Source organism: Rousettus aegyptiacus, unplaced genomic scaffold (genome assembly GCF_014176215.1).
Source record: "Rousettus aegyptiacus isolate mRouAeg1 unplaced genomic scaffold, mRouAeg1.p scaffold_m13_p_6, whole genome shotgun sequence".
NCBI classification, from domain to species: Eukaryota; Metazoa; Chordata; class Mammalia; order Chiroptera; family Pteropodidae; genus Rousettus; species Rousettus aegyptiacus.
Genome location: NW_023416309.1, coordinates 27,726,018 through 27,752,823, shown reverse-complemented (window position 1 = coordinate 27,752,823; position 26,806 = coordinate 27,726,018). Strand labels below are relative to the sequence as shown.

General features: G+C 31.3%; 1 protein-coding gene and 1 pseudogene across 1 annotated transcript in view; one reads left to right on the top strand and one right to left on the bottom strand.

The window, feature by feature from the left end:
* The window catches only part of PCDH15 (protocadherin related 15), a gene marked incomplete in the record, with an annotated part of 701,567 nt that overhangs the window by 242,497 nt on the left and 432,264 nt on the right, over window positions 1–26,806 (bottom strand). The window contains 3 exon segments of the mRNA XM_036222126.1: window positions 12,970–13,119; window positions 14,513–14,647; window positions 22,101–22,307. Of these exon segments, the coding sequence (XP_036078019.1) occupies window positions 12,970–13,119; window positions 14,513–14,647; window positions 22,101–22,307 (492 nt within the window).
* Window positions 1,363–1,481, top strand: LOC118604587 (annotated as a pseudogene).

Sequence of the window (26,806 nt, the reverse complement as noted above, 5' to 3'; positions counted from 1 at the left end):
ATAAATGAAGTTGGAAGAAAGAATAAGCTGGATTAAAATTAAACTGAAGAAGGTACCCATCTGGGAGGTACCATAAATACCAAGTAGTACTGCAAAGCACAGGTAATAGAAATAGCCCTAAAACTGCAGAGCCAGTCAACTATAGATGAGCTAATATATTCAGGGACTGCAAATAGTTTCACAGAAACCATTAGCAAATAGAAGCTTAACAAAAAAGCCAAAAAATAAATTTTATGTTTAGGTTGAATAGCTTTATACAATTTTTCAGACTTTTAGTACTAAATAATAAAATAGCATAAGTGAGTCCTCACACATGCAAACAAAAATATTTTAAAGAAATTATCGGTGGTCTAAGATTAGAAAAAAGGCTAAGACACTGACTGAATATGCAGAAAATGGTAATATCTCCCATAAAAGACCCTGAAACTAAACTATTGTGGGTTATTTAATTCAATTATAATTTAGTGACTTTGTAGTCAGTGTTCTACGAGATTATGGTATATGAAGCCTTCCACTAATTTAGATGGGAAATCTGCCTCCTAACTAATCCATTTTAAAGGGATTGAAAAGGATTTGGTTTACATTGAGAAGCTAAAGTGTTGCTTACATGTTATCACATGAGAGTAAATAAAATCTATGTTTTTAAATTGTCTTGCTTAAATGTTATGATATCTAAATGGTAAGAAACACTAAGTAACATGTTGATATATTTCTTTTCCATAATTATAGTCCTTTTCAGGAGGTTTAATCTTATCCTCGCACAATTTCTTTCTTTCAGTATTCCAGTATGTACCTACCGCAGATATCCTTATTGTCAGCCACCTGTAAATCCCACACACACACACACACACACACACACACAAAATTCTTATTTGCCCCACCTATTCCTTTTCTAGTTTCTAGATTCTAGTATTCCCTTTCTAGTCTCTCTTGTATTTCTTTTTCTTGGGTTTCATAAATTAACAAATATGGCTTTACATAAAAAGGCAAATGTAAAGAATATTAGATCATAAACTAAACAAAAAATCAAATTGGAGTCTCAAAATAGAAGTATAATTGATAGAATAAAAGTCATAATTGATATAGAAATAATAACCAGAACTAAATTATAATATAAAAGTGTGAATATAGTATTTTTATGAGTATATTTTCACTAGAAATTAATTATGGTTAAATTGATCATGAATAAGTGTGTTGACCATTCAACATTTTTCCCTCCTGGTTCCTTGTTTCTAATAAGAGCCCATCGTTTTGTTTTTGTTTTTGTTTTTTTTCTTTACGAGTGGGACTAACATTTAGCTACAGTGATGGAAGTGAGATTCAGGCCTGGACATTATTTGATTCAAGAATTGTCAGTTATCTGTCTATGGTCATGCCACCCTGAACAAGCCCGATCCTGTCTGATCTTGGATGCTAAGCAGGGTCGGGCCTGGTTAGTACTTGGATGGGAGACCATTGAGGAAGATCAGGTGCTGTAGGCATAAAAAAATAAAAATAATAATAATAATAATAATAATAATAATAATAAGGATCATAAGCTGATAAGGTCCTTGAAATCTGTGATGTCAACCAGAGGTTGTTTTGCTTAAAAAAATTAAAAAAATAAATACAAATTGGCAGTTATTTAAATTACTATAGTTAGGAGGACCCCTAAAACTACTGGGAAAGAGTGACTTTTATTTTTTCTAGGGGTAGACTGGTAAAATTACACCTGGTGTTCTTGCTAATCTTCTCATCTGCATTGGATCTGCCTAAGACTAAGACCCAAAAGAAGACAATGTCAGAGAATAAGTAGAGAATATAATGTAACTGTTTCCAGTTATGCCAGAACTAACTTCACTACTAATCTTTCTTGATATATGAATAAAAAATATACTTTTAAAAAAATAAGATAGTTTAATTTAAAATTAGGCCACTTCATAATATTATAGGAAAAGAGTTTTATAATTAATTATTTTTCTTGGCTTGCTTTGTGACCAATTGTTCTTCTAGGATTATTATACCTCACAATTTTTGTATGTGGTGCCACGTGAATCTTAAATATTATAAAAATTAGTTTTATAATTAATTATTCTTCTTGGGTTGCTTATGGCCATATGTTCTAGGATTATTATACTTTAAGATGTGGTGCCATTTGGTCATCAATCCATCAAATCATCTTTGATTCAAGGATGGTTATTCATTACAATGGACAAAGATCATGCTATGAAAGTAGTAGAGTTGTCCTTGTGAAGAAATCATGATGAACTATGTAACAAGTAATAAAAAAAATATATACACAGATAAATAACAAGTAAATATGTTCTTTGTACTAGTTGATTTTTTTTAAAAAAAGAAGTTATCTAAATTGTAAAATTAAGCACTTTTAAAAATATATATTTCTTAATATATATTTTAGTCTTTAATATTTAAGTTAGTATCAATAGAATTTATAATGTTTGCTCCTTCATCAAAGAAGAAAAGAAGGGAAGAAAGGAGGAAAGAAAGAAGGAAGGAAAGAAGGAAAGAAAGAAAAATAAATAAATAAAGATCTTCTCCTGTGGTGCAGTTTGGACCAATTAAAGGTCAACACTGGATGGCCTCTGGGGAGATAAATGGCTCATGTACCACATTTATACTCAGAAGCTTATGTCGGTGAAAAGTTATACCTAGGGGATGGTGTATTGTTATGATGCCAGACCAGATGAAACCCAGATTTGCCTAAGAAATAGTCTCTATTGCCTTCTTTGTTAATGGGAAATATATGATATGTGAGAAAATCTTTGTAGGGATATTTGAGAAAATAATGTGGTAATATTAACTGACGTGTGCTATGCTAAACATTTAATCTCTCTGCCTCATCTCTATGATACAATAAAAGATTTTTGATTCACTTATATAGTTAAATAAAAATGAAAGTTACATAGATATTGATCTTGTGGACAGAAAGATTATTTGGAAAGCAATGTAAAACTCACAAGCTAATAACTATAGAGGACAGATTTGCCAGAGGAAGAATTTAGTCTACATTTGGAAAACTTACATACAAAGTTGAATGTTTCTATCAACACTTATAAAAAGGTGTAAGTAAGAGGATGAAGGAATGAAATAATCTTTCAAATGTTAAAGAAATATCAGACAACTTAAGAAAAGGGATGGTAGCTAATGTATTTTGGAGAGGAAATTCCAACTCCTTACTGGATAAAATACATTCTGGTCATTGCTAGTGTTTTAGTAAGCTTACTTTTATGCATTAGATATTATAGCAGTTGCTACAACAAAGCTTTTAAGATAAGAAAATGCCTCAGAAATACAAGTGCAGATTATTTGGATGATATTAGGAAGTTATGTCAAGAGGGACAATACTATTATGTTACTGCCATAAGAGTTATGTTGTTGCCTGTCCTTATCCTTATTTAAAGCTAAACAAATTTGGTTGCTGTGAAAGGCCAGTTAAGTCTTTCAAGATTGGCAGTGAGGCTGAACTCAAGACCATACATACCAGTCAGACATATTGAGCAATACATAATTTAATCATTTCCATATGTATTCTCTTTGGAGCTTAAAAGTAAACCAGTGATGCTTTGAGGCTAAAAAGCATACTAGGCTACTAGTCACTCCTCTTCTGTTCATTATATCCTAGAACAGGGGTCCTCAAACCCCAGGCCCTATTAGGAACCGAGATACAGAGCAGGAGGTGAGCTGCAGGTGAATAAGCACAAAGCTTTATCTATATTTGCAGCCACTCCCCAGCACTAGCGTTACCACCTCAGATCATTAGGCATTAGATTCTCATTAGGAACACCAGTCTCTGGTGCCAAAAAGATTGGGGACCGCTGTCCTAGAATAATCTAAGATGGTAGGCAAATTTACTTTTTAGGTGTATAATTCAGGAGAGTGTATCAACACTGCTAATAATACCATTATCATTAATTTTGTATGGGCCATTAAAAGGGTTTTTAATGAAGATGAATCTCTTATATAGGTACCACACTTTCTGATAAAAAGCTGAAGAATAAAATGTTAACGAAACTTTTAAAAGTATTTCTTTATATTGCTTGAGAATTTGGAAGGCTTGTTTCTTTTCTGTGGCAACTTCATGATCATTGTGTAGAGGTTCATTGAATCTCATTACTCAAACTCTGAGACTGGAAACTGGAACCTTAATTGTTTTAATGCTGTTACATTCTCTCATGCTCAACTTTTATCCTCATTACCTCAAAGCTGGCTTACATCAATTCCCGTATCACAGGATTTAACTCATCAATTTAAAGTTCCAGTCTTAAATACATCTTCAAGTAATCTTATATTGCATACAATACCAAAACTAAATTACTCTGCTGTGCAAGATATTACTTCTTTAATTATTTGATAGAGTACAGAAAATACAGTCAGAATAATTTCTGTCAAACAGCATGTGGTCTATAAGAGAAGAAAGAAAAGAAACATATCTGTAATAGAAATACTATTTGAAAAGGATAAAAAAAAAACAAATAGAGAAAAGCCTATAATGACTAGGGGGGCTGGAAGAATAAGCCAATGTATATTTGACTTAGTAAAAGAGAAGAAAACTTTGCCATTTAGTTCCTCTCCTCTCCAATGGCAAATTGGTATCTCAGTGCCTCATGAAATTACCATGCCTGTGGTTACATCATTCCATCCAATAACATCATATCCCCTTTATTTGCCTATTTTAGTACTAAACATCTATATAGGTTCATGAAGTTCTAATCAATAATGAAGTCTTCCCAACTGTTCTAGCCCTAACAGAAATTCTTCTCTACTCACTTTTTAATAAGCTCTCATAATATTTTAGTATGTTCCATCTGATTTAACAATTCAATAATGGTTAAGATAGTTTGATTATTTCACTATGAATAACAACTATCTCATAAAATATATTAAACTCCTTAAAAGTTATGACTATCTTATCCTCTGTATTTTTCCTAAAATATAGTTTAGTACCAAGTGCATAAAAATCTGTATACATTAAATTATAATTTTTCAAGAAAAAATATATAACATGTATTTATAACACACACACACACATACACACACACACACACACACACACACACACACACACACACACACATTAGGATATGCCCAGCAGTGTTTTTGTATATTTTCTTTGCCAAACTGAATAAACAAGTTTACTAGGCTTTCAAGAAATCCTTACTACTCTATTTAGAAAATTGATTATTTTCTTAAGATAACCTGTCTTTGAAACATCTCAGTATCAAAGAATTTTTCTTTTATATGGTTTACTATGCTTTGACATTGTAACAATTTACTACAAGAGGGAGTTGAGAGGGAAAGAGATCTTTTTTAAAAAAAAACAACTGAAAAAATTCTACAATACTTGGGTGATATACAGTAAAGAAAAAGTATAAAATATAGTGTATATTTTTCTCTCTTCTAGAATATTATTAAATTTTAAGTCAATTACCTAGTAAACCAGCAGTATCTAGAAATAGAATAATAAAAGATGCACAACTTACATGATTTTAAAAGCAATCACAATTAAAGAAAAACATTATAAAAATCACCATTTTAAAGATTAGAAAACTGAAATACAGAAGGCTAAGTCACTAGTGTACAAAGTGGCTAAAGGGGGCACAACTAGCTAGTCTGATTTCAAATTCTATTGTCTTTAAGTTGGATTCAACATCAACTCTGACACTTAGAAACTGTGAATTTGGACCAAATATTTTTGAAGTATTTTCAAAGTAATTTTTAGCTTTAATATTTAATGATCTGTGACACAGTATAACTGAGAGAAATTTATCAGGAATGTTTTCAGTGTATTTTTCCATTTTAAGAGCAATGAAAGTATAGTCCAGTTGAAACTATGAAGTTAGAGATCCTTTTGTGGAAGAGTCATAGGAGGCTACTTTTTGTGTATGACACAGAGAAATCTTAAGGCATGAGACTTTTTCTAAACTTATTGAGAGTGCATTAATTGAAGGAATAAGTTCAATGAGTATTTAGTAACTCCCAACTGTGTGGAAATCATTGTATTGGCCACTGGTGCTTAGAGATCATTAAGAGTTCTTGTCTTAAAAAAAAAAAAAAAATTCTAGTTCAGTAAGGTGGACAGAAATGTAAAGACTAACCTTAGTGCAAGACATGGTTAAATGTGTGGGAAATAGAGTTGCTAGCTGGGTATGTGGAAGCGGGGGGGGAAAGCCATTAATTTTCACTTGCTAGGAAAATAATGGATTTATTAAGAAAGTAACATTTAATCTGCAAGTTAAATAATATAAAATGGCATACTTTGGATCAAACTTTAAAACTTGAGAGAGATGTCAATAAGCCATAAAATGGTAAGGATATTCCATGCAAAAACAAAACAAATCAAAACAAAACAAAACAAAAACCCTCTATATGATCTCAAAGTTAATTATATGGAGTATGCAGCAGGAGATGAGACACAAATATTTGAAGTATTACATAGATGTTTTTGATTGCATATGTGGAGATTGGACACTTTCTTGGTCAGGTTTTTCAGAAGGATGGGTACCTATTCTGACTCATGTTTTAGAACAATTGAGTATAGCAGTGCAGGGGGGAATATGCAGAAATACAGTTGTCAATCAGAGTCTACTGCAGTAACCTAATTCACAACAGTGCATAGGCATGAAAGATAAAATGAATACAAATTGATACATTTTGAAATAGCAATTTCAGAAACTGGACAATCATCTAGGTGTATGCAGGTGATGGTAGAAAATAAGAAACATAAATCGAGGTTACTATCCTGAAGCCTGTGTAACTGTAGATTAATTAAGCCCTTTACAATACAGTGGCCTCCAAAGAAAATGCCATATGCATGTTTGAGTCCCTGTATGTGTCTGTATCTGTGTGTTTCTGTATTAGTCAAAAGATAAGGAATAGACTAGTTATCTTGGAATATGTGCAGTTTAAAGCATCTGTCAAAATCCAAATTACCATGTTCAGCAGATACCTGTAATGTCAGCTTGATGCTTAGGTCTTCACAGGGCATTTAACTTTGAGAGACCTAAGTATACATAGAAGTGATGACTGAAAATTTGGGAACAGAGTAAATAAAGAAGACCTATATATTGATTTTTGGAGAATGTTAATATTTAAAAAGTGAGAATTGAACAAAGAGCCAGCAGTGCAGTCCCTCAGTCACCAGAGAGGTAGAATGATAACCAGGGAAATTTTTCATAAAAGGGTAAAGTTGAGTTTTACATAGATAGAGACTGGAAAATGCTTTTATACTTGACAATAGAGAGGGACTTAGATTTACAATTTTGTGATTTTAGTGGTATGATGTAATAGATTATATAGCTACATATAACATTTAATAAAATAATTAATAATCAATAACTAATGATAAAGTAATAAATTCTCTAAATTTATTGAATGGTCCAAGAGCCTGACTACATTAGAGTGGGACATCAGAGTGGAATAGCAGCATGAATTGTTATACGGGAGGCGTATTTAGATCAGAGCATTGGAAGAATTAAAAATGTTTATTGGACAAAGGGAAAGAATCCATAGAGAAGAAGAGATTATTGTAGTAAAAAAATAGAAAGAAGTTGAATAATTAGTGGAGCACAGGTGAAAATGAGGGGAAAAGGTGGACCTTAAAGCAGAGAAAAGGAAACACAAGCATAATAGAAGAAAATAAGAAGAATTAAAGAATGAGAAAATGGGAAGAGGTAGGGTGAGAAGCAAAGGACTCACTCTATCTAGGACTCCATCTTAATAAATTAAGAATCCCAATTTTTGGAGGTACAGAAATGTTGTTAAGGTTTTATGTCTGTTGTTTTCAAAATTGGCTGCATATTAGAGCTACTTTGTTTTATTAAAGAATATCTCTCCAAGTGACTCTACTATGGGTGACCAGATTTCTTAATAAAAATATCTCAGGGTGGAGTCCTGGCACTATATTTTTAAAAGCTCCTCAGGTAGAAAACTCTAACACTCAATTTAGATTAAGAATCATTGGTTTAAGGGAACTGGAAAAGTTTTGGAATAACATTTATGGAGTATGGACTGAATACTTAACTATGGTTATTAAAATCTACATCTTCAAAACATTGAAATTATATATCAAAATCTGTATCTTTAGTATAGATTAGTCATTTTTTCAAGAAAACTAGCAGTGTGTGAAATGAGACCTTAAGACAATAGAGCATGATATCCATTAGTGTCAATCTGTAAGAGTTTTTTGATGGCCTACAAAAAGGTATCTCATGTCACATAAAATATGCTGAATAATGTGAAAAAAAACTATTCTCACAACATGTAATTTCCCCCTAAATACGGGGTGTGCTAATGATCTGATTACATTTCATTTCTGGTTATGTAAGATGCTGATGCTGTTTTATGGTAATGCTCCCAAGTGTGGCTCATGAACCATATACATCAAAATCTCTCTGTTTTTTTTTTTACAGTAATAAAATATAAGAGATAGAGATAAAATCAGAAGACCAATTTATAATTGAGAACTTTAATAAGAACCTCGTTACTCACATCTTTATGACCAACCTATCTACTTCTTGTAGGCAAGAAAGACTACCTCATAATAGATAGTGGATTCAAATAATTAAGTATATACTTATATCAGGCCAAGACAGTCTCATGGTTATACTGAAAATGATTGAAAATTATCTGATTATAAAACTTAAAATCTGTTATTTAAGACTCTCATTGCAGGAGAATTCTTATTGTCACATTTGTTTCTAATACTTTCTATTACCAACCAATTAGTAAAATAATTGATCTTCTGTTAGGTTAATGGGGGAAAGACAGGGTTGATGAGGAGTTAGGTGTGGGTCAAGCATAAGAACCTAGTTTGTGACCCTTAAAGGTATTTGCAGATCATACTTCTGCATCATCTTAGCTGGTTTTAAATTTTGTCTCTCATTGAGAAATCTATATTCTATTATTTCAAGGGCCTTGGAGAATGTTTTATAGCCATACTACTCTTTTATCACACACCAGAAATAACTTTAAAAAGACTAATTATAAAGCTTCATTTCTTGGTGTTTAAATTTTTTAATTAGAGGTATATTGACACAAACAACAATCTGTTCTCATAATATGCATAGTTCAGGGAAATATATAAAATAAGAATCTTTAAAGGCAAAGCAAGATCTGTTTTATAAAAAGATATAAAGGGAAAATTAACTTTTGTAGCCTGCAAATGCCAGAAATAAGTTTTTGATCCCCTAAAGCAAACATTTTTTGAGATACGGTTCTAACACATAATTGCTATCATTTTCTTAGTTATATTCACCAGTTCCCTGCTGGCTGTTTATCTGTATAAACTGACTTTTATTTTCAATTATGTTATTATAGAGATGAGAATCAGATCTAATTAAATTAAGAACATGACAATAATTGTCATTCCTTTATCTGTGTAAAATATAATTTTGTTCCCTGTGAGACAGTGCCTGAATAAAGATAAATGTAGTTCTCTGAGTCCATCAACTGACTAGAAACAAAATCGTCCCCCCTTATATGTAAGGGATATATTACAAGACCCTTAAGGATGCCTGAAACCTCGAATACTATGGAACCCTAATCAATTTCTTCAACTCTGCCAGAAATGTTGCAGCAACTTCTTCATCAGCAGATGGAGTCTCTTCAGAAATTTTTACATTTTCAGTCCAAACCTATTCCTGAATCTGTGTAACTATCTCTTACTTGTAATGAATGGCTATGTGTCACTCATTTTAGGGGATCTCCTGCTGAGGTCTTCATACAGGCTCAATACATTCTGGCATAACACATTGCCAGTAGTCAAAAAATGTTTTCATGTCTTCCATCCATAAATTTTATGTTTTTTTACATCCTAACTAAGCATTTATCACAGGCTGTATCCATAATTTTCACAGTATGAGGTACAAGAGCAAAACTAGCACTAATTTCTTTTTTCCTTCTTCACGATTACACAGATAGAAAATTCATCCTTACTGTAAATCTTAGCAACCTCAATATATCATTTTTGTTCTTTATTAAGTCAAGGACTTTGACCTTTTCACTTAAAGGAAGTACTTCACAGCTTCTCTTTAGCATATCTGAATTGCCAGTATCACTACTTTTATATTTGGGGCCATTATTAAATAAAATAAGAGTTGTTTAACATAAGCACTGTGATACCACGACAATTGGTCTAATAACCCAGCATCTAATGGGTAGGTAGTATGCACATATGCACACACACACACACACACACACACATTTACATATATGTAGGTAGTATGCACACACACATATGTATATGTGTGTGTATCATTGTATATATGTACACACATATATATGTATATATATATCATCATGAATATGTATATATACACATATACGCATTTATATCATGATCATGAATATGTATATATACACATATATACACACATATATATATGTGTGTGTGTGTGTGTGTGTGTATGTGTGTGTGTGTGTGTATCATGGTCATGAATATGCTGAACTAAATGGCGGTTCACATCCTGGACAGGACAGATTGCAAGATTTTATTAGGATATTTGAACTACATGCAATTTAAAACTTAAAATTATTTATTTATGGAATTTTCTATTTTCTATTTCCAGACAATGGTTGACTGCAGGTGACTGAAACTGCAGAAAGCTACACCACAGATAAATGAGGATTACTGTAAAAGCTAGTACATGTACACCTTCCCATTAATCTATATATACTTGTCTGCAACTCTGCATTTATCATGAAATAAATATTTATTAAGCATCTACTATATTCAGCTTCTACTATATGCCAGGCACTGTGGATACAGATATTATAGATACAGAAATAAACTAATTACACATCTACTCTCAAGACAAATGGGTAAAGTAGATTTTAATAATATATGAAATTTTATAACCAAGATATGAATTGAATGTATTGTGGCTGTTTGAAACCTTCCCCCCCCCCCCCGCCCCGACTACCACATGCATAGCAGAGGATATGTACACAAAAGATATACTTTTAGGTAAATTTCCAGTGCCTAGGCTATATCACCCCTTTCTATGTCATTCAAGAAAACATATCTTCATGCAATAAATAAAATATGAAGAACAATGAATTATTTCTAATTTATATTAACAATTATATTATGAAAATTTCATCCTTTAAATAAATACTGACTGCATGGCTAACATGTCTGGCATGGCCTGAAAAACAGGCCAGCTAGCCAGCCAGCCATTGATCTCTTAGGGTTTTCAGTTTTTCTGGGAGGAAGAAACAATAACTCAAATGGTCAAAGGCCTATAACATGATGAGAGAGGGTAAGTTATAGAGAGTGAATGTATGAGTGTGCACGCCCGTGTGTGTGTGCACGCGCATGCGTGCACACATGCATAAGGGTGTGTTCTGGGAGGTCATCAACCTCCCTAAGCTATTAGGGAAGTTTTCTCTCAGGAGGTGACATTTTGAGCTGGGTCCTGTATGATGAAAGTGAATTAGCCTTGCAAAATCTTGGATAAGAAGAGTATTCTTGCTTAAAAAAAAAAAAAAATAGTGTGCAAAGTCATGAGGCATATTGTCAAGTGTTTCTTGGATACAAACCACTATATTACTGGTGGGTTCCTAGTAGAATATTCTAGGAACTAGCTACTGAAACTACTAAGAAATGCTTCTTTCGAAGGGAAAGAATCTAGAGGTTAAGAGAAAGTAATCAAGCCATAAGTAGAAGAGAAAGAGATCAAGGTAGAGGAGATAATTTGAGGAAAGTAAGAAACAGCAGGGCACATTCAGGTGACTAGAGATAGTTCAGCAGGATTAAAGCATACAAGGGGAAGAGAGAGCCAAAGATGAAGCTGGAGAGAAAAAATAGAACAAAAACATAAAAACTTAAGTATATTGTGGAGGCATTTGAACTGCTTTTTAAATACTTGAAACTCTTTATCAAATATTAAGTTATGCAGAGATATGAATTTATTATTTATTACATATTATACTATTAAATACTATTATATATTATATATACAGCATGTTATTATATACTATATATTATATATACATTTAGTAATAATTTGGAGCCATTCACATACTCTAAGAAGTATCTAGAATATTTACTTTCCTGGCCTGAGAGCAACTTAAAATGATTAAGTCTGACTCTCAAATTTAAAGGAAAATCTCGATCAGTGGTTTTTACTGAAACACTATGAGTTTGTCTTTTTTTTTTTTTTTAATATTAATTACCTTAGTATTGCTCATAGTGCTTCAGATTCAGGAAAGCTGAGTGAATCTTGGTCATCTGCATTCCTAAATAGCTCCCTAGAAAATTTTGAAATACTGCCTGTTTGGAAAGTACTAGAATCAACTATTCTCCAGATTTCTACAGTTCCTCAAGGGAAAATGTTATTACTTCTTTATAATTAATATTCAGAATACTCAGGATACAAAAAATATATTAGGATAACTTACAATTTGTTTAAATGTAATAAGTACAGTTAATAATAAAAAATAAGACAAATTAAGAATAAAGATTTTGTCAGATTTCCGTGTTTGCAAAGTTACCATTTGCTATCTAATCTTACCTTTCCTGTTGTGATGTTTCCATTTTCTCTCTGGGTAACCAATGTCTAATAGCATTTTCTTCCAATTTATTAATGCATTCTATTGTATTTATTGCCAAGAGAAATTTAACTCATTTCTACAATAGTTCAATATAATTTGAAGTTTTAAGCTGCATGTTTAATACCTGCAACTTCAGGATATTAAATACATGTATTACATTAATTACTTAAATATCTTCAGTATAGTAAACTTTTAAAAATCAAGTATATACAGGTCAAATGGCTATATTTAAATCTGTTATCTAGTGAATTTTACTTTAAAATGCATATTGATATCCTTTCATTTGAAAAGTAAACATAAAGTTAAAGCCTTTTAAACTAAATTATGCCACAATAAGACTGAAACTCATTTCCATTTTTAAAGACATTTCTTAGCCAATGCTGCTTGGGGAATATCCTTACATTTATGGGTAGTTACCTGTATGACACTGTCCCCAGGGCTCATGTCTGTATAAACATAGACATCATAGGATATTTCAGGGAAGGTCGGAGTGTTATCATTTGCATCCATCACCCTGATATTGACAATCACTGGCTCGCTTTCTTGTACACCATCAAAAGCCGTAATCTTTGGGGGTAGAAAAATACATTCAATAGAGAAGTCATGGAAACATAAGCAATACAAAATGACATATTTTTAAAGTGTTCATGTATGTATGAAATTTACAGTTCTAAAGGGTGCTAAAATATTTTGTCAATAAAAGAAAATAATAAAAATATAATAGTATACATAATCAAAGTTTTAATGTGCTTAGCATCAATGATGGAGAATTCCACTTAATTTTAGTGTATTCAATTCCAAGCACCTACTTCAAGCAGAATAATAACATTACTGATTCTTAAGAGATAACTACTATTTAATTTTTTTTTAATTAGTAGAGAAAAGATTTTCCACTTTTACATATTTTGTATATAATGCAAGAGTTGCTTTTACAGTCAACATGTCCTAGGTAGGCAATATTGTTTTTTAGCAATTCACAAAATGATACTTTTTAAAGGATTTGTTAGTATTAGTTAATAGTGCTATCTTAATGACATTATTAACATTTTAAGAAGGTGACAAAAAAAAATCAGTGCTGTAATACTACTATACTTATTCTAAAGGACTTCTGAAATCCACTCTGTCTCAAATTTTTAACTGTCAATTTAGGTTTTCTGAAAGCTTTGGTTTAAGGTCTTCTGTTGTATAGGCTTCTCCAGACAGAATTCCTATGTAAATCCTATAATGATACTTTTCTATCAGCTCATTTTTCTCCTATATCTGAATGAAATCTAGTTCAGGAATTTGGATTCACAGATTTAATAAGCTTCTTTTTTTTTTTTTTTTAATTAACCTAACCTAAGATTTCTCCATCTCAGTACTATTGATATTTTGAGTCAAATAATTCTTTGTTGGGGTGGGGGGCTGTCCTGTGTATTATAAGATTATTATAATATGTTAAGCAGCATCTTTGATGTCTACCAACAGGATCCCAAGAGCACCCATTCTGACAACAAAAAACGTTTCCAAACATTGCTAAACGTTCCTAGGGGAAGGGGGTGGTGAGGTGGAGAAGAAGGCACAGGGATCACCCCTGCTTGAGAACCACTGGCCTAATGCCATGACAAAATTAAAACTGCAATAACAAAATAAAATAACGTTTAGGAAATAATTCTTTACTTTGTGGATTCTAATTTATATCTCGGTTTGAGTCAATCATGAGTATATGGTAAAAAATGAAATACCTAGTGTTTGGTTTTTATCTTGAAAATGAAATTTCTTCTGTTGAAAAGCATGGTAAAACAGCTATACAAATTTATAAATAGAAAAAGAAGATATTCATGCAAAGAATTTTTTATTATTAATATTCTCTATTGCATTACTTGAAAATACTACATTTTTTCTCTCAAATCCTTGACCTTTCCAGTTTTAAACAGACACCTCTTTCTGTTACATACATGTACATGCAAAATCTCTTTACCGAAAAGGTGTAAGTTTGCTGTTCTTCCCTGTCCACTGGTTGAAGTAAGGTGAGGAAGCGAGTAATACCAGTCTGTGTGACGGTGAAGACTGAGGTGTAATCATTCAGAAAAAGGTGAAGCTCTGGGTCTTTAGTCTAAAAAAAAAAGTCCTTTTTTAAAATGCTGAATAAATAATGCAGGTGTTAGTTAATTACTCGAAAATTATTTATCCAATTTATTATATAAATATGCACAACAGCATTAAGAATTTCTAAAGAAAAAAGAGCTTTTACTAAATATTTACTCATAATACAACTAAACAATCCAAACGACAATATCTCATTTTGTGGAAAACAAAATATTAAAATAAGTACTAGTGATAGTAATATGAATAAAAGAAAAATAGCAATAAGAAGTATAAAATAAAAAGCAACCCAATTGAATATTTACTCATTTACTTAATATAAATATTTTCCAGAACTTCAGTGGGCTCTAAAAAAAAATTAAAAGCAAAAATAGGATATTTTTTGCAGCCAAGAATTTTAGCTGTATGATTCTGTAATTACTTCATTCATAGTAATAAAATGGACATATGCATATTACTATCGTGTTTCTGTAAATGTTTGATGTAAAATAAAAATAAAATTAGTTATGCATAATTCATTACTTATAAATACCATGCTTGCTCTTCTTATTTTAATGTAGTAAGGGTTCTCCAAGGGGAAACATTTATTCTAACCAATTTCCCATTTGCCCCGAGAATACTCGCCGGTGGTGCTTGTGGCTGAGATAACTCGCCGATTACAGTCCTAACCTTATCCTAAAATTCTGCTATCAAATATCCCACTTTTATCATTATTTTCATATCACTCTACTATATCGATAGTCTTTGTAAACAATTACATCATTCTGTTTATAGCATTCTGTTTTTAGTAGTGATATTTCCATTTACAAAATGTAGTAATTATTGATCGCCAAAAATGTCAAATCCTATAGAACGTAGCATTCCTACAAATTATGTTAACATTGTTCTTGAACAGTTGTTAGCCAAAGATTCATCTGATGAATTCAATTTATGTATCCATTTCTATCACAGGATAAGAGGCAAGTTCTGTTTAGAAATAACTTCAAAAATAGTTTTTATATTTTATTTTCGCATTGAAAACAAGTCAGATTTGCTTCAGCCTCAAAAAAGCATATTCAAATAAAATTAAATTAATGCTAGTAGCAAGCTGCACTTTTTTTTTCTAAACAGGAAATGTGTTAATTAAAATATTTCAGATGATTTAATTGAAGTATGTGAATTTACCACATGTGTCTTATAAGAGTCTAGAAAAATGATTATATATAAAGAAGAAGTGATTGCAAAAGTTCAAAGCAGAAATAAGTAAGCACTGGAAACCCTTCACAATCTTATTGCCACCTCTGAAAGATAAAGTATTAATCTCTGCAATACAGAGAAGGATCAGAGACATAAAGTAGGGAGGCCTGAATTGGTGTCTGCATAGTGGAATAGGGAAGCAGATGGGGCAAATATAAGGGGAATATTGTAAGAGAGTGGACTTATCAAGAAAGCTATGAAAAAATAGCAAAAAGAGATGATATGGGAGGTAAGTTGTTTTTATTAATTATGGCAACTTTTAAAATAATTTGCACTGTATGATTTAAAATGTGATTTAACATCATAGATTACTTTTCTAAGTCTGATATTAAGGGTTGAGAGTAGAGTAGAGAGCCTGGAATTTGTTAAAGATATGTCAATTTGAAAAAAAAATAGAACTCACATTCTAAAAATGTACATATAAAAGTGAGAAGTTGAAAGCACACTACATTATTAAAAAGTGTGCGTAATTTGATTTACAAGATACATTATACATCTTAACTTTCAATGTGTTTATGTCAATAACTTTGAAATAAATGTTTTTTTTTGAACCTGAAACAAGTTGTGTAGCATAATATCTCATTACAAGATATTGCTTAGCTCTATCATGGTAGCTTCTATGTCCATGAATTTGACATAAGGTCAGTGTGCTACTGAACAAAAAAAAAAAAATACTACAGATAATAATTTCTAGTATAGCTAAAATAAAATAATCGAGGTTGTTAAGAGGTGTAAAAATTCAAGATTTACACCGATATTTTCATACAGGCACTTTAGTTGTTTTTATTTCAATGATATTTCTCAAATGTCTAGAAAGCTGGGTATTTCGATTAATCAAATGTGTTAGTTAATAAAAAGTTAAATTACTTATTTTAAAAAGTAAGTTATAAAGTATTTACAGCTAAACGTATTTTGAACCACATATTGAGGATTTTTCTTATTTTGTTACACTTTCGAGTCAATTGTAATAAAATTATTTTTAAGTAGTCAAAAATGTTAATTAACATAAGGTTTTGATCAATAAAAACTAAATAAGTATGATGCCATTTTTTAATGTTTATCCTTGATTTTACCTAATTGCTAGATTTCAAATTCATATATTTTTCTGTTCTTTGTGTGTACCGACAATAGTGCCCATGAACACAGCTTCTGCTACTCATGCTTGTACACTACTAGTAGTTTAATCATAGAGAATTTTGCTATATAATTTGCTTATCAAATATTTACTTTTTTCCCTTTATTCAAATCATGCAGTCAGTTTTTACTTCCTTTATAACTAATTCTCCCCCAATTTCCTTTCCTCCATTCAACTGTAGCTTCTGTTAGTAAATGTTTTAGGTATTTTCATTTACACCCTCACCACATGGTTTATTTTTTTTTTATGTCAAAGTACTGGTAATAGTATAATACTGCACTGAGTGTTGGGTTGTGAACCAGTGTTGGTATACATGATTGTATTCTTATATGGTTGTATCACGAATAACACCATTCATTTTACTAATTTATGAAAGTCACAAGATTTTCTTTGAAAATGTTTTCTATTTAAATGACAAAATATACCAGGACTCCATAAAAATCTCTTTCATATTTGATAACAAGAAACATTAAAGACTTTTGATAATTTAATTTTCTCTACTTCTTGAGTCTTTTTATAATAACTAGCTTGAGACTAAAATAGCATTTTCCAGAAGTGAAGCTTATTTGTTTTATGTAGTATAATACATAAACCTGGCATTATACATGGCATATTAAGCACATCCTAATCTGTTCTGCACAGTTAATCTCTGATTAAAATATAGCTTTTGAAGTTTATGAATTTTAAAATAGTAACCTTTTAATACCTATAAATAGCATACGTAGATGCTATTGGTGAATATCTGTGCATTGAAGTACAATAATTTAAGAAGGCAGATTGGAAAATGTTCAGCCAATTATACCCAAATTTAATATTTTAAATTTGTAAACATAATATCAGTTTCAGATGTGGTATATTATGAGTATAAATGAACAGATAATGCACTGGCTTAATGTTCTGATAGGGATGGAAAATTTTATCTAGTCCCATGTCTACAAATTTATTTAAAATAAATATTAGTTTTTTAAATCAATATGTACAGAGAGGGATGATTAATAATTGTTCTTTTTTCCTCTGATAAGAGGTAATATTATTTTACTCTAAAGTATACATTCAGTATATACCAAAAGTATGACATATTACTTCATTGATTTGTGTATTATTTTCTGGGAGGTTAAAATAAATTCTGATACTCACAGCACAGAAAAAGTGAACACATAAGAAATACATATAAAAATGCAAAGGTTGACAAACATATGAAATGTAACATTTTAAACTCACATCATGTAGAAAAAATACTTTCAAATATGACATTTGAAATATGGTCAAATATTGCATTTGAAATCAATTCTGGGTTTCCAATGGAAATCAAACTATGATATCACACACACACAAGATTATATGCATCACATATATACACATATCACACAGAAAATGTATATATACATATATACATTTATTCATATTTATGTGCATATATATAAATTATGAAACATTACAGGAATATGACAAATTCAATCTCATTTGCCAAGTCGAATGAGTTGACAGTAATTATTTGAAGTATCTGTTCAATAGGATTCAACCCCAAATTTAGAATCTTTCAGAAAGAATGCAGTGATGAATTATTAGTGTTCATCACGGACTAAAAAAAATTAATAATTAATCTTTAAATTACATGCAACTTGGATTTGATATAATTTTGATCTACTATAATAAAATATATTTAAATTATATTTAGATGCATATACATGATATATATGTAAAGTAGTTATGGATATTTTTCTAGGTGATAATGAGTAATTGCCTACTTGTTTCAGTGGAACAGAAAAAGAACAAGAAATTGAATCACAGCAATAAACAAAAGAAAAACACAAAATCAACACTTAGTACCTACAGGAACTCCACCAGGTGGAACCTATATGCAAATTAAACATGAAAAAAATGTAAATAGAATTGAGCATGAATATAGATATGACATACAAGTGTACATTAGTAAAATAAACAGCAAATTAAAAAACCCAAAATTACATTTTCCAAGATATATCTTCTTCTTTGTATTTTAATATATCATAGCATACAATTGATAGCATAATATTTTTAAAGCATTTTAGCTTTAAGATTATATTGTATTAAATTTCAAAGACACCTTTATTTTGAAATGATATCACTTTATACAAAAATGTGAATTGCCATGAAATTGTAAGTGAATCAATGTCTTTCTACAAGCCAGTGTGTAACTTTGTTGATTATTTTTTTATAACTACCATTCAGTAATCAACTTTTAGTGGTTCTGTCACTGAAAACCTGGTGGTCTCAGACATAACTTAAAAACTTTGCGCATTATGTTACCTACATTTATACTAGACTATCTTAAAACTATGAGGTAAGAGCACTTGAAAAAACATTAATGTGATTCGAATGTATGTTATATATATAAATGTTAATATCTGTATATCTGTAAAAAGAAACAGTAAAATTAATTTTGTTCACTTTTATTTTGTTTCACTGTGATACTTTTGATTCCTTCTAACTCAAAATCTATACTGCTAATAATGCCACATGTCATCAAACCCTGACACTGTTTCTTAAAATGTTGTCTTTCCACTGATTTGAAGAAAGAAACAACATTTAGCTTTTGGACAAATAAAATCAAGTCTGACCTCTTTTTGGAATTTGCCTTTCGGCATGGCCGTTTTTTGAAGCAACTTAGGAGAACCAATTTCAACAGTGACGACTCTTTTCATGCCTGATGCTTACTCCCTATTTCTGTCACTAACGCTGATGTAAGGTGACATGTCTCTGTCTATATTCTTAAATTCTTTATCCCTATTCAGATTAATCTCACTTATTCTGACTCAAAATCAACAAGAATTTACCATATAGTAAAATTTATGCCTGCAAATGAAAAAAGCCTTGAAGATTTATTTTGTTATTTTGGATCTTTAAATAACTTAGTAATAAATGTATTTTACTTTTTAAAACTAAACAGTAATTGATCTGGAAAAAAGAGATGATTTGGAAGGGCATAAACCCATCTTCTAACATATTAATGACTATTTCATAGATTTATTCTGTGTGCTGGCAAATGGAAGATATAAGGAATAATGGATAAGATATAAGAAGGCTGGTTTTAATTCAATATGATGAAGAGCTTTCTAAGAATTAGTTGCTCAACCATGAAAAGGGCCATATTGTGAGACAGCTCATTCAATATCATTAGAAATTTTGATGCAAATCTTAGATATCTTCATTCGATGAACTTGCTTAAATTATAGATGTACAGAAGCTATGTAAAATATTGAAAAACCTTTGTCGATAGGGGATGAGACATATTTGTTCACTTTCTGGGCTCCTAGTGACATCATTCACTATAAATAATTTTAGATAAAGGATGGTTCTAAATGATAAACAAATATCTGGATATATTTTACACGTCATTTTGATAATGACGTGTAAAATAATCATGCCACCGTCCATATATATGGCGTCATCTAAAGGAAAATTTCTCTCCATGCCCGTCTCCACCAGCCCCAATCAAAGGAGCAGGCCAAAGCAGCAGTGATTGCTACCATATACTTTTTGGATCACATCTGGTTGACTAAAAGGGAGCAACAGGTGAATACAGGTCTCACAGTATTACACAGATATTACATGGTAGAACCAAGAGTCAAACCCAGGGCTGGCTAACTTCAAAGCACAAACTCCTAAGGACCACAACATACTGCCCCACCCCTGGAAACAGCTTAGAACATTTAATAGGTTAACTGGCATTAAATATCCAAGAGTAGAATTCTAGATAGTGTTTCCCAAAAATTTTAGACCCAGGACTTTTTCCCACCCCACCTCAGTAATACCTTGTGAGTCCTACTATCCTTTGCAAAGTTCCTTAGAAAAGGACATTAATAAAATTTTTCCAGAAGAAGAAAAAATCTGAAATTTTCCTTCAATTTGCTAAACTGATGATAAAGCTCCATGTAATGAATTGGACAGCTATGCTGTCCAGTTAGTGACATCTGACTATTTAAATTTAAATCAATTAAAATTAAACAAAATGTTAAAATTATATTTTCAATCTAGCTACTTTTCAGGTGCTCCACATCTATATATGCTACCATATTGGACAGAGTAGCTACAGAACATTTTCATCATCACAAGAAGTTTTATTGAAGAAGAAATTGCTGAGTCAAGACTTTTCAAGATGCAAGTGACAGAAATCAAACTTAAAGTATATTTTGAAAAAAATGTGTTAGAAAATGCTATAGTGGATTATTGAATCAAAGACAAATATTTAGGATTAGTATATCTTTTGGGACCTCAACACCTAAAAAACAGGAACCCACTAGGACACTTCTCTGTGTGTCTGTCAGGCTCTATTCTCTTCCACTGATAATGGGTATTCTTCGTGATGTCAGCAGAAAGTTGTCTACCATGGCTTCAGATTTACTTCCACTTCTTTATTACATGATGCCAAAATCTTCCAGCTCCATTTTTTTTTCCCCCTGTTATTTCCCAGGAGGACTCTGTCTGGCCTGGTATAAATTTTTTTGTCCACCCTTCATAGACTCACTCTCGCAAGGATGTAAATTATTTGATCTGCGACGTCAGGACCATATCCCACTCATTTGGCTAGAGTCAGTACTGGAAAAACAGAGGACAATGATGCGTGCAGTGGAGGAGTGTTCTCATCAGCATAGCCACTGGCAGAAGTGTAAGCAGGTCAATTGCCCTAAATGCTTTTTCTTTAATAATGTACCATCAGAAAAGTCCCCCAAATCCCATTCCAAGGTTGCCATCATAAATTTTTCATACTCATTGTTTAATGCCATCATTTTTCCCTATCAGCAATTACATAAGAACTGTTTTCACCCATATTAATAAATAAGATTGCTTTAGTAATTTAGCTAACCATAAGTGAAACATTCATTTTCTTCCTTATATTGAATATCTGTAAACTAAAAAAGAACAGCTGTTGAGTTCAAACATATTTTTAAAAATAATATACTTAATATGAATTACATTACTATACTGACTCATTATACTTATTTTTTTCTCTATTTTATAGCTTATGTAACCATGTCTTTGTAATATTTTCTAATGACACAAACATAAGAGACTGTTAACAAAACAAGAGCAAAACTTCTATTTTACTTACATCTTCTATATCCTTGTCCAGAGCTACAATTCTCAGAGGAGTGGTCAAATTTAGACTATCAGAAATAGTTGCTCCCACTGGGGCAGATTCCAGGATATAGCCTTGATAACTGGGCATTGTGAAATACGGGCTCTGATTGTTTTCATCCAGTATTTCAATATGTAAGCTAGCAAAGGCTGGAAGAGGATGTCCGTTGTCCTGTTCAGCCTAGAAAAGAATTAAGAAGGTTAAAAAATTATGTTACTCTATGTCAATTATAATTGAAAAAATAAAAACATAACAAATTTTAAAAATTATGTTATGAGACCACTTTGGAGTGTCACTTTTCATACTATCTATAAGAAATCTCTTTGAACTGGGATCATTACAAAAAGAAGAAATGCTTCACAGTTAGAGGGATTTAGGAAACAAATGGGGAAATGGAAGTCCAGACAGGTTTTATCTGATTTTTGGTATCCTGTCCTCAAACCTAGTGAATCATATTTTTAAACTAATAATAATCACTAGTATGAAATGTGATAGCTGTCACTACATATTATTAAAAGAAATAACTGTACTTAACTACAGGTAGATGGAAAATTGAGAAGTAAAAATGAGTGAATTATTGATAAAATGTTTAAATAACAGAGAAAAAGATTCATAGCTCAAAGTGTTATCCTTAATTTTGTCTCTTCCAGATCTTTTCATTCCACACTAATAATGAAATCCCCAAATAACTCAGAATTCTATATAAAATTAATAGATTAAGAGTACATTTGAAAAGTCCTCAAAATCACCATATAAGAAACATGGTTAATTTCAACGAAATATGTTTAATACTTATAGAATTTCAAATATATTCAACCAGAAATAAGCTATTCAAGTAAAATTAATATTTATGTGTTAGGAATATGTTTTTCTTGTTTTATCCTAGTTTTATTTTTAAATCATGACAATTTATAAATCCAATAAATTTTCTTAGGAAATCTTCATATGGTCATGTTGTAAATAGAGAAATACCAGCCTGTAATTTTCTGTTTTTTTTTTTTTTTTAATGTATCTTACTATTATAGCAATTCAAAAGTTTTATTTAAGGGAAGATTTCATTACAATTAACTTCTAAAAAATATTTTCCAAACTTTAGGAGAAATCATTGACATAAGTCAAGAGCATATGCTTTTACAGAAATAGATTCAAATTCTCTGTCATAAATTTTAATTGATATGTTTATTCTATTGTTGCAATAGCAGTATTTTGAAATTCATTCAATGTAAAAGTTAAATACTTTATATTAAATTCTAAAGTGTTTTTCTAGAAGAAATAGTGGCACTTTGGCTATGAAAGTTTACAAGTATTTTAAATATATATCTCTGATTGTTCAATCCAGAAACAAGAACTTGGGCCTCTAGGAGATAATTTTGTACTTTCTTCTAATTGTAATTTAACAAATCAAGGTGATGTTGGAAGTACTGGTGACTTTGAACCAAGAAAAATCACAACATATTATCACTTCATATTATTAATATTTAATATATTTAAAAATATCATTTATGCAATTTATTAATTTAAAATTATGGTAATTAATAAACTCATTGTGAAATAATATTATATAAAGTATGAATTTTATAAAACAAATCTTTGATTTTTAGTATTTTGATAACTATTTCAATAGGTTAGATTTCCATTGTAAGACTATATAGTTTACTTTATTCACTTAGGAGCAGATTGTCTAAGTGGTCCATGGCACAAAATGTTTATGATACCCTTCCCTGCACTAAGGACAACAGCATTAAAATAATGTGTAGCCTTTTAATGAATTATGTATTCTTCTTCGCACATAACAAAATGTGCTCCTGACACCATCAGGATGGGTAAGCTCTTTCTGTATCCAGTGGCTGTGATTAACCTGTGCTGAGCTGTGGATATTCTGCTAGGAGTTCCCTCTGTGGCATACAGTAGGCTTTTTGGGAACAGCTGATCAGGACAAGAGGTACAGTCTATAATGAGAAAAGATTACTTTTCTCTGGATGAAATTAATTGGTCTAAATGGGATTCTGACCCAATGACCTTGATCTGATTACCTCAGAAGCAATTCATACACTCAGGTGGTTCTGAACAAGACATCTCTGTCTCTCTGTCTCTGTCTCTGTCTCTCTCTCTCTCTCTCTTTCTCTCAGTGTCTCTCTGTCTCTCTGTCTCTGTCTTTGTCTCTGTCTCTCTCTCTCTCTCTCTCTCTCTCTCTCTCTCTCTATTTTGTATCTAATTGAAAGCCATTATGTCATATCCTGGACATACTAATAATGCTTCAAAAAACCACAAAATTTGTAGTTTGTCCTCTTCCCTCAAAGAACACACGCAAACACATAATTTATGGATGGGAGAGGAAAACAAAAAGCAAAATTATCTAACAATGAAAGAAACATATTTTACATTCAGCTCTTATGTTGTTAATTTTTACTGCCAGATGTGAAACCAGGGAAATCATGTATTATTTGCATTATGAAATCAAAGTGATCCAATGAAAAAAGAAATAAAACAAATTATATCTATGAAAACAATCTAATTCCCCATATCTTTCAAAATAACATGCAAAAGTTCTGTCTGTTATTACTCTAACTGTTTGAGTAATAACACAAAATTTTATATATATGACTTTAAATATATGATTATATTTTTGGTTTGCTACAACTAGTCTGTCCTATTTGAAGGTTTCAGAATTGCTAACTAGATATTTATCTCCAAAGTTCATATTCTTAACCTCTATGTTATTTGGCCTCTCTAAATGTGAAAACATATACTTTTGTATTGATGAGGAAGCAAAAAAGGTTAGTTTTATGTTCAGGGCCACACTACATATGAGCAATGGACAGATTAGGGCACAGAGTCAGGTCTCCTTATTTATGAGAGGCCACACAGGGAAATTCACCACCAGTTTCTCTAAAGAATACAAATGAATATACAACTGTAAGTTAGTAAGAGAGATTAGTGGCAGGAAAGAATATTAGTAACATAGATATCCAGATTTAATAAGATTTAAATATGGCACTAAAAAAGAATTAATATTATACTTTGCTCTTTAGGGGGTGCATGTATCAAATTTTTCATCCAACACTCTTCAGTATAATATAAAATGAAATTCTCAAAACTCAGACTTATTTTATTCCACTGTAATCACCAGTGAATACATACAAAAAAGCAGGTCAAGTGAAACAGGTAGCATTTAAAAAAAAAATTTCATTCTATAAGATGATGTTATTTATATCTATAAAGTCTGTAGTTAGAAGTTAAACATCATATTTAAAAGTCAGATTTTGTTTTGAAAATTTCTGGGCATAAGCCCCATTTTCAGTAATGAGACCCAAGTAAAACTAAAGCCAAACAAGCAGAAGTATAAAAAATATATATTGAAAGAGACAACTACTCCATTTTCAATATTAAAATAACCAAACATTGGTAATCTCTTAGCTCCTTGAATCAGAGAACTAAGAATACAGAATAACTTTTTTCCTGCTGTCTGGTGGCCAGCAATTTAACAAATTCCACTATCTCCAATATGAAGTCTGTCAAGTAGATGTAATAATTTAGGGGGAAAAATGAATATGGGACAGATTATCAAGACATTTAAATAAATTCTAGGGAAAAAAGAAAGAAACCATTTTTACCTAGAAAGTCAAGAATTACTTATTGTGCATCTACACTGCCCACTTTTATCATCTTACTCCTCACTATTTTTCCTAACCTCATTTCAGTCAGACTTTTGTGCCACCAAATACAGCTGTTCTTATCAAAATCACCAGTAACTCCTACATTGCTGAAAGCAGTATGCATGTTCATTTTTTATCTCTCCTGACCTATCTTCAGTATTTAAAACATTATTCATGTCTATGGCCATGCCACCCTGTCTGATCCTGTCTGATCAAGAAAGCTAAGTAGGGTTGAGCCTGGTTAGTACTTGGATGAGACACCACTTAGGAAGACCGGGTGCTGTAGGTGTAAAAAAACAGGGGTTGTAAACTGACAAGGTCCTTGTAATCTGTGAGGTCAACCAAGGGTTGCCATGCCTAAAACAAACAAACGAAAACATTATTCACTAGCTTTTCATGATCACATTTTCTCTTGGATTTCTTCCAGTGTTACTCTCCATTATTCTCATTCTCATTTGCTGATTTCTACTTTTATCCCCAACTTCTTAAAATTGGAGTGGCCTTGTCAAGTCTCAGTTGTCTTCTTTTCTTTTTACTCACTTCATTGCTCATCTCATCTAAACTCATGGCCTTAAAAATTTCAATAACATAATGATTCCTGATTTTTATCTCCAATCTGAACTTCTCTGAATTCCAGAACCTATATTCAACTGTGTACGTAACAACTCCGCAAAAATAAAATTCTCATCATCATCACCACAAACCTACTCCACAAATGGTCTTTTTCACTTGCAGCTCTATACTTCTAGTTACTCAGGCCAAGAACCTGGAGTTCACCTTGCTTCATTTTATACCTTTAATCTAATCTATAGAGATATTTTATTGAATATAATTTTATAATATATGCAGAATCAAACAACTCACCTCTTCCGTCATTACCACCTTGATCCTGCCTATCATTTTCACCTGGATTATCCATCAGCTTCTACCTTGCCAATAGCCTGTTCTGTAATTGCAATCAGTGTTTTCATGAAATAATAGCCAGATCATTTTACTTCTTTTGTTAAAACCCTTCATTAATTA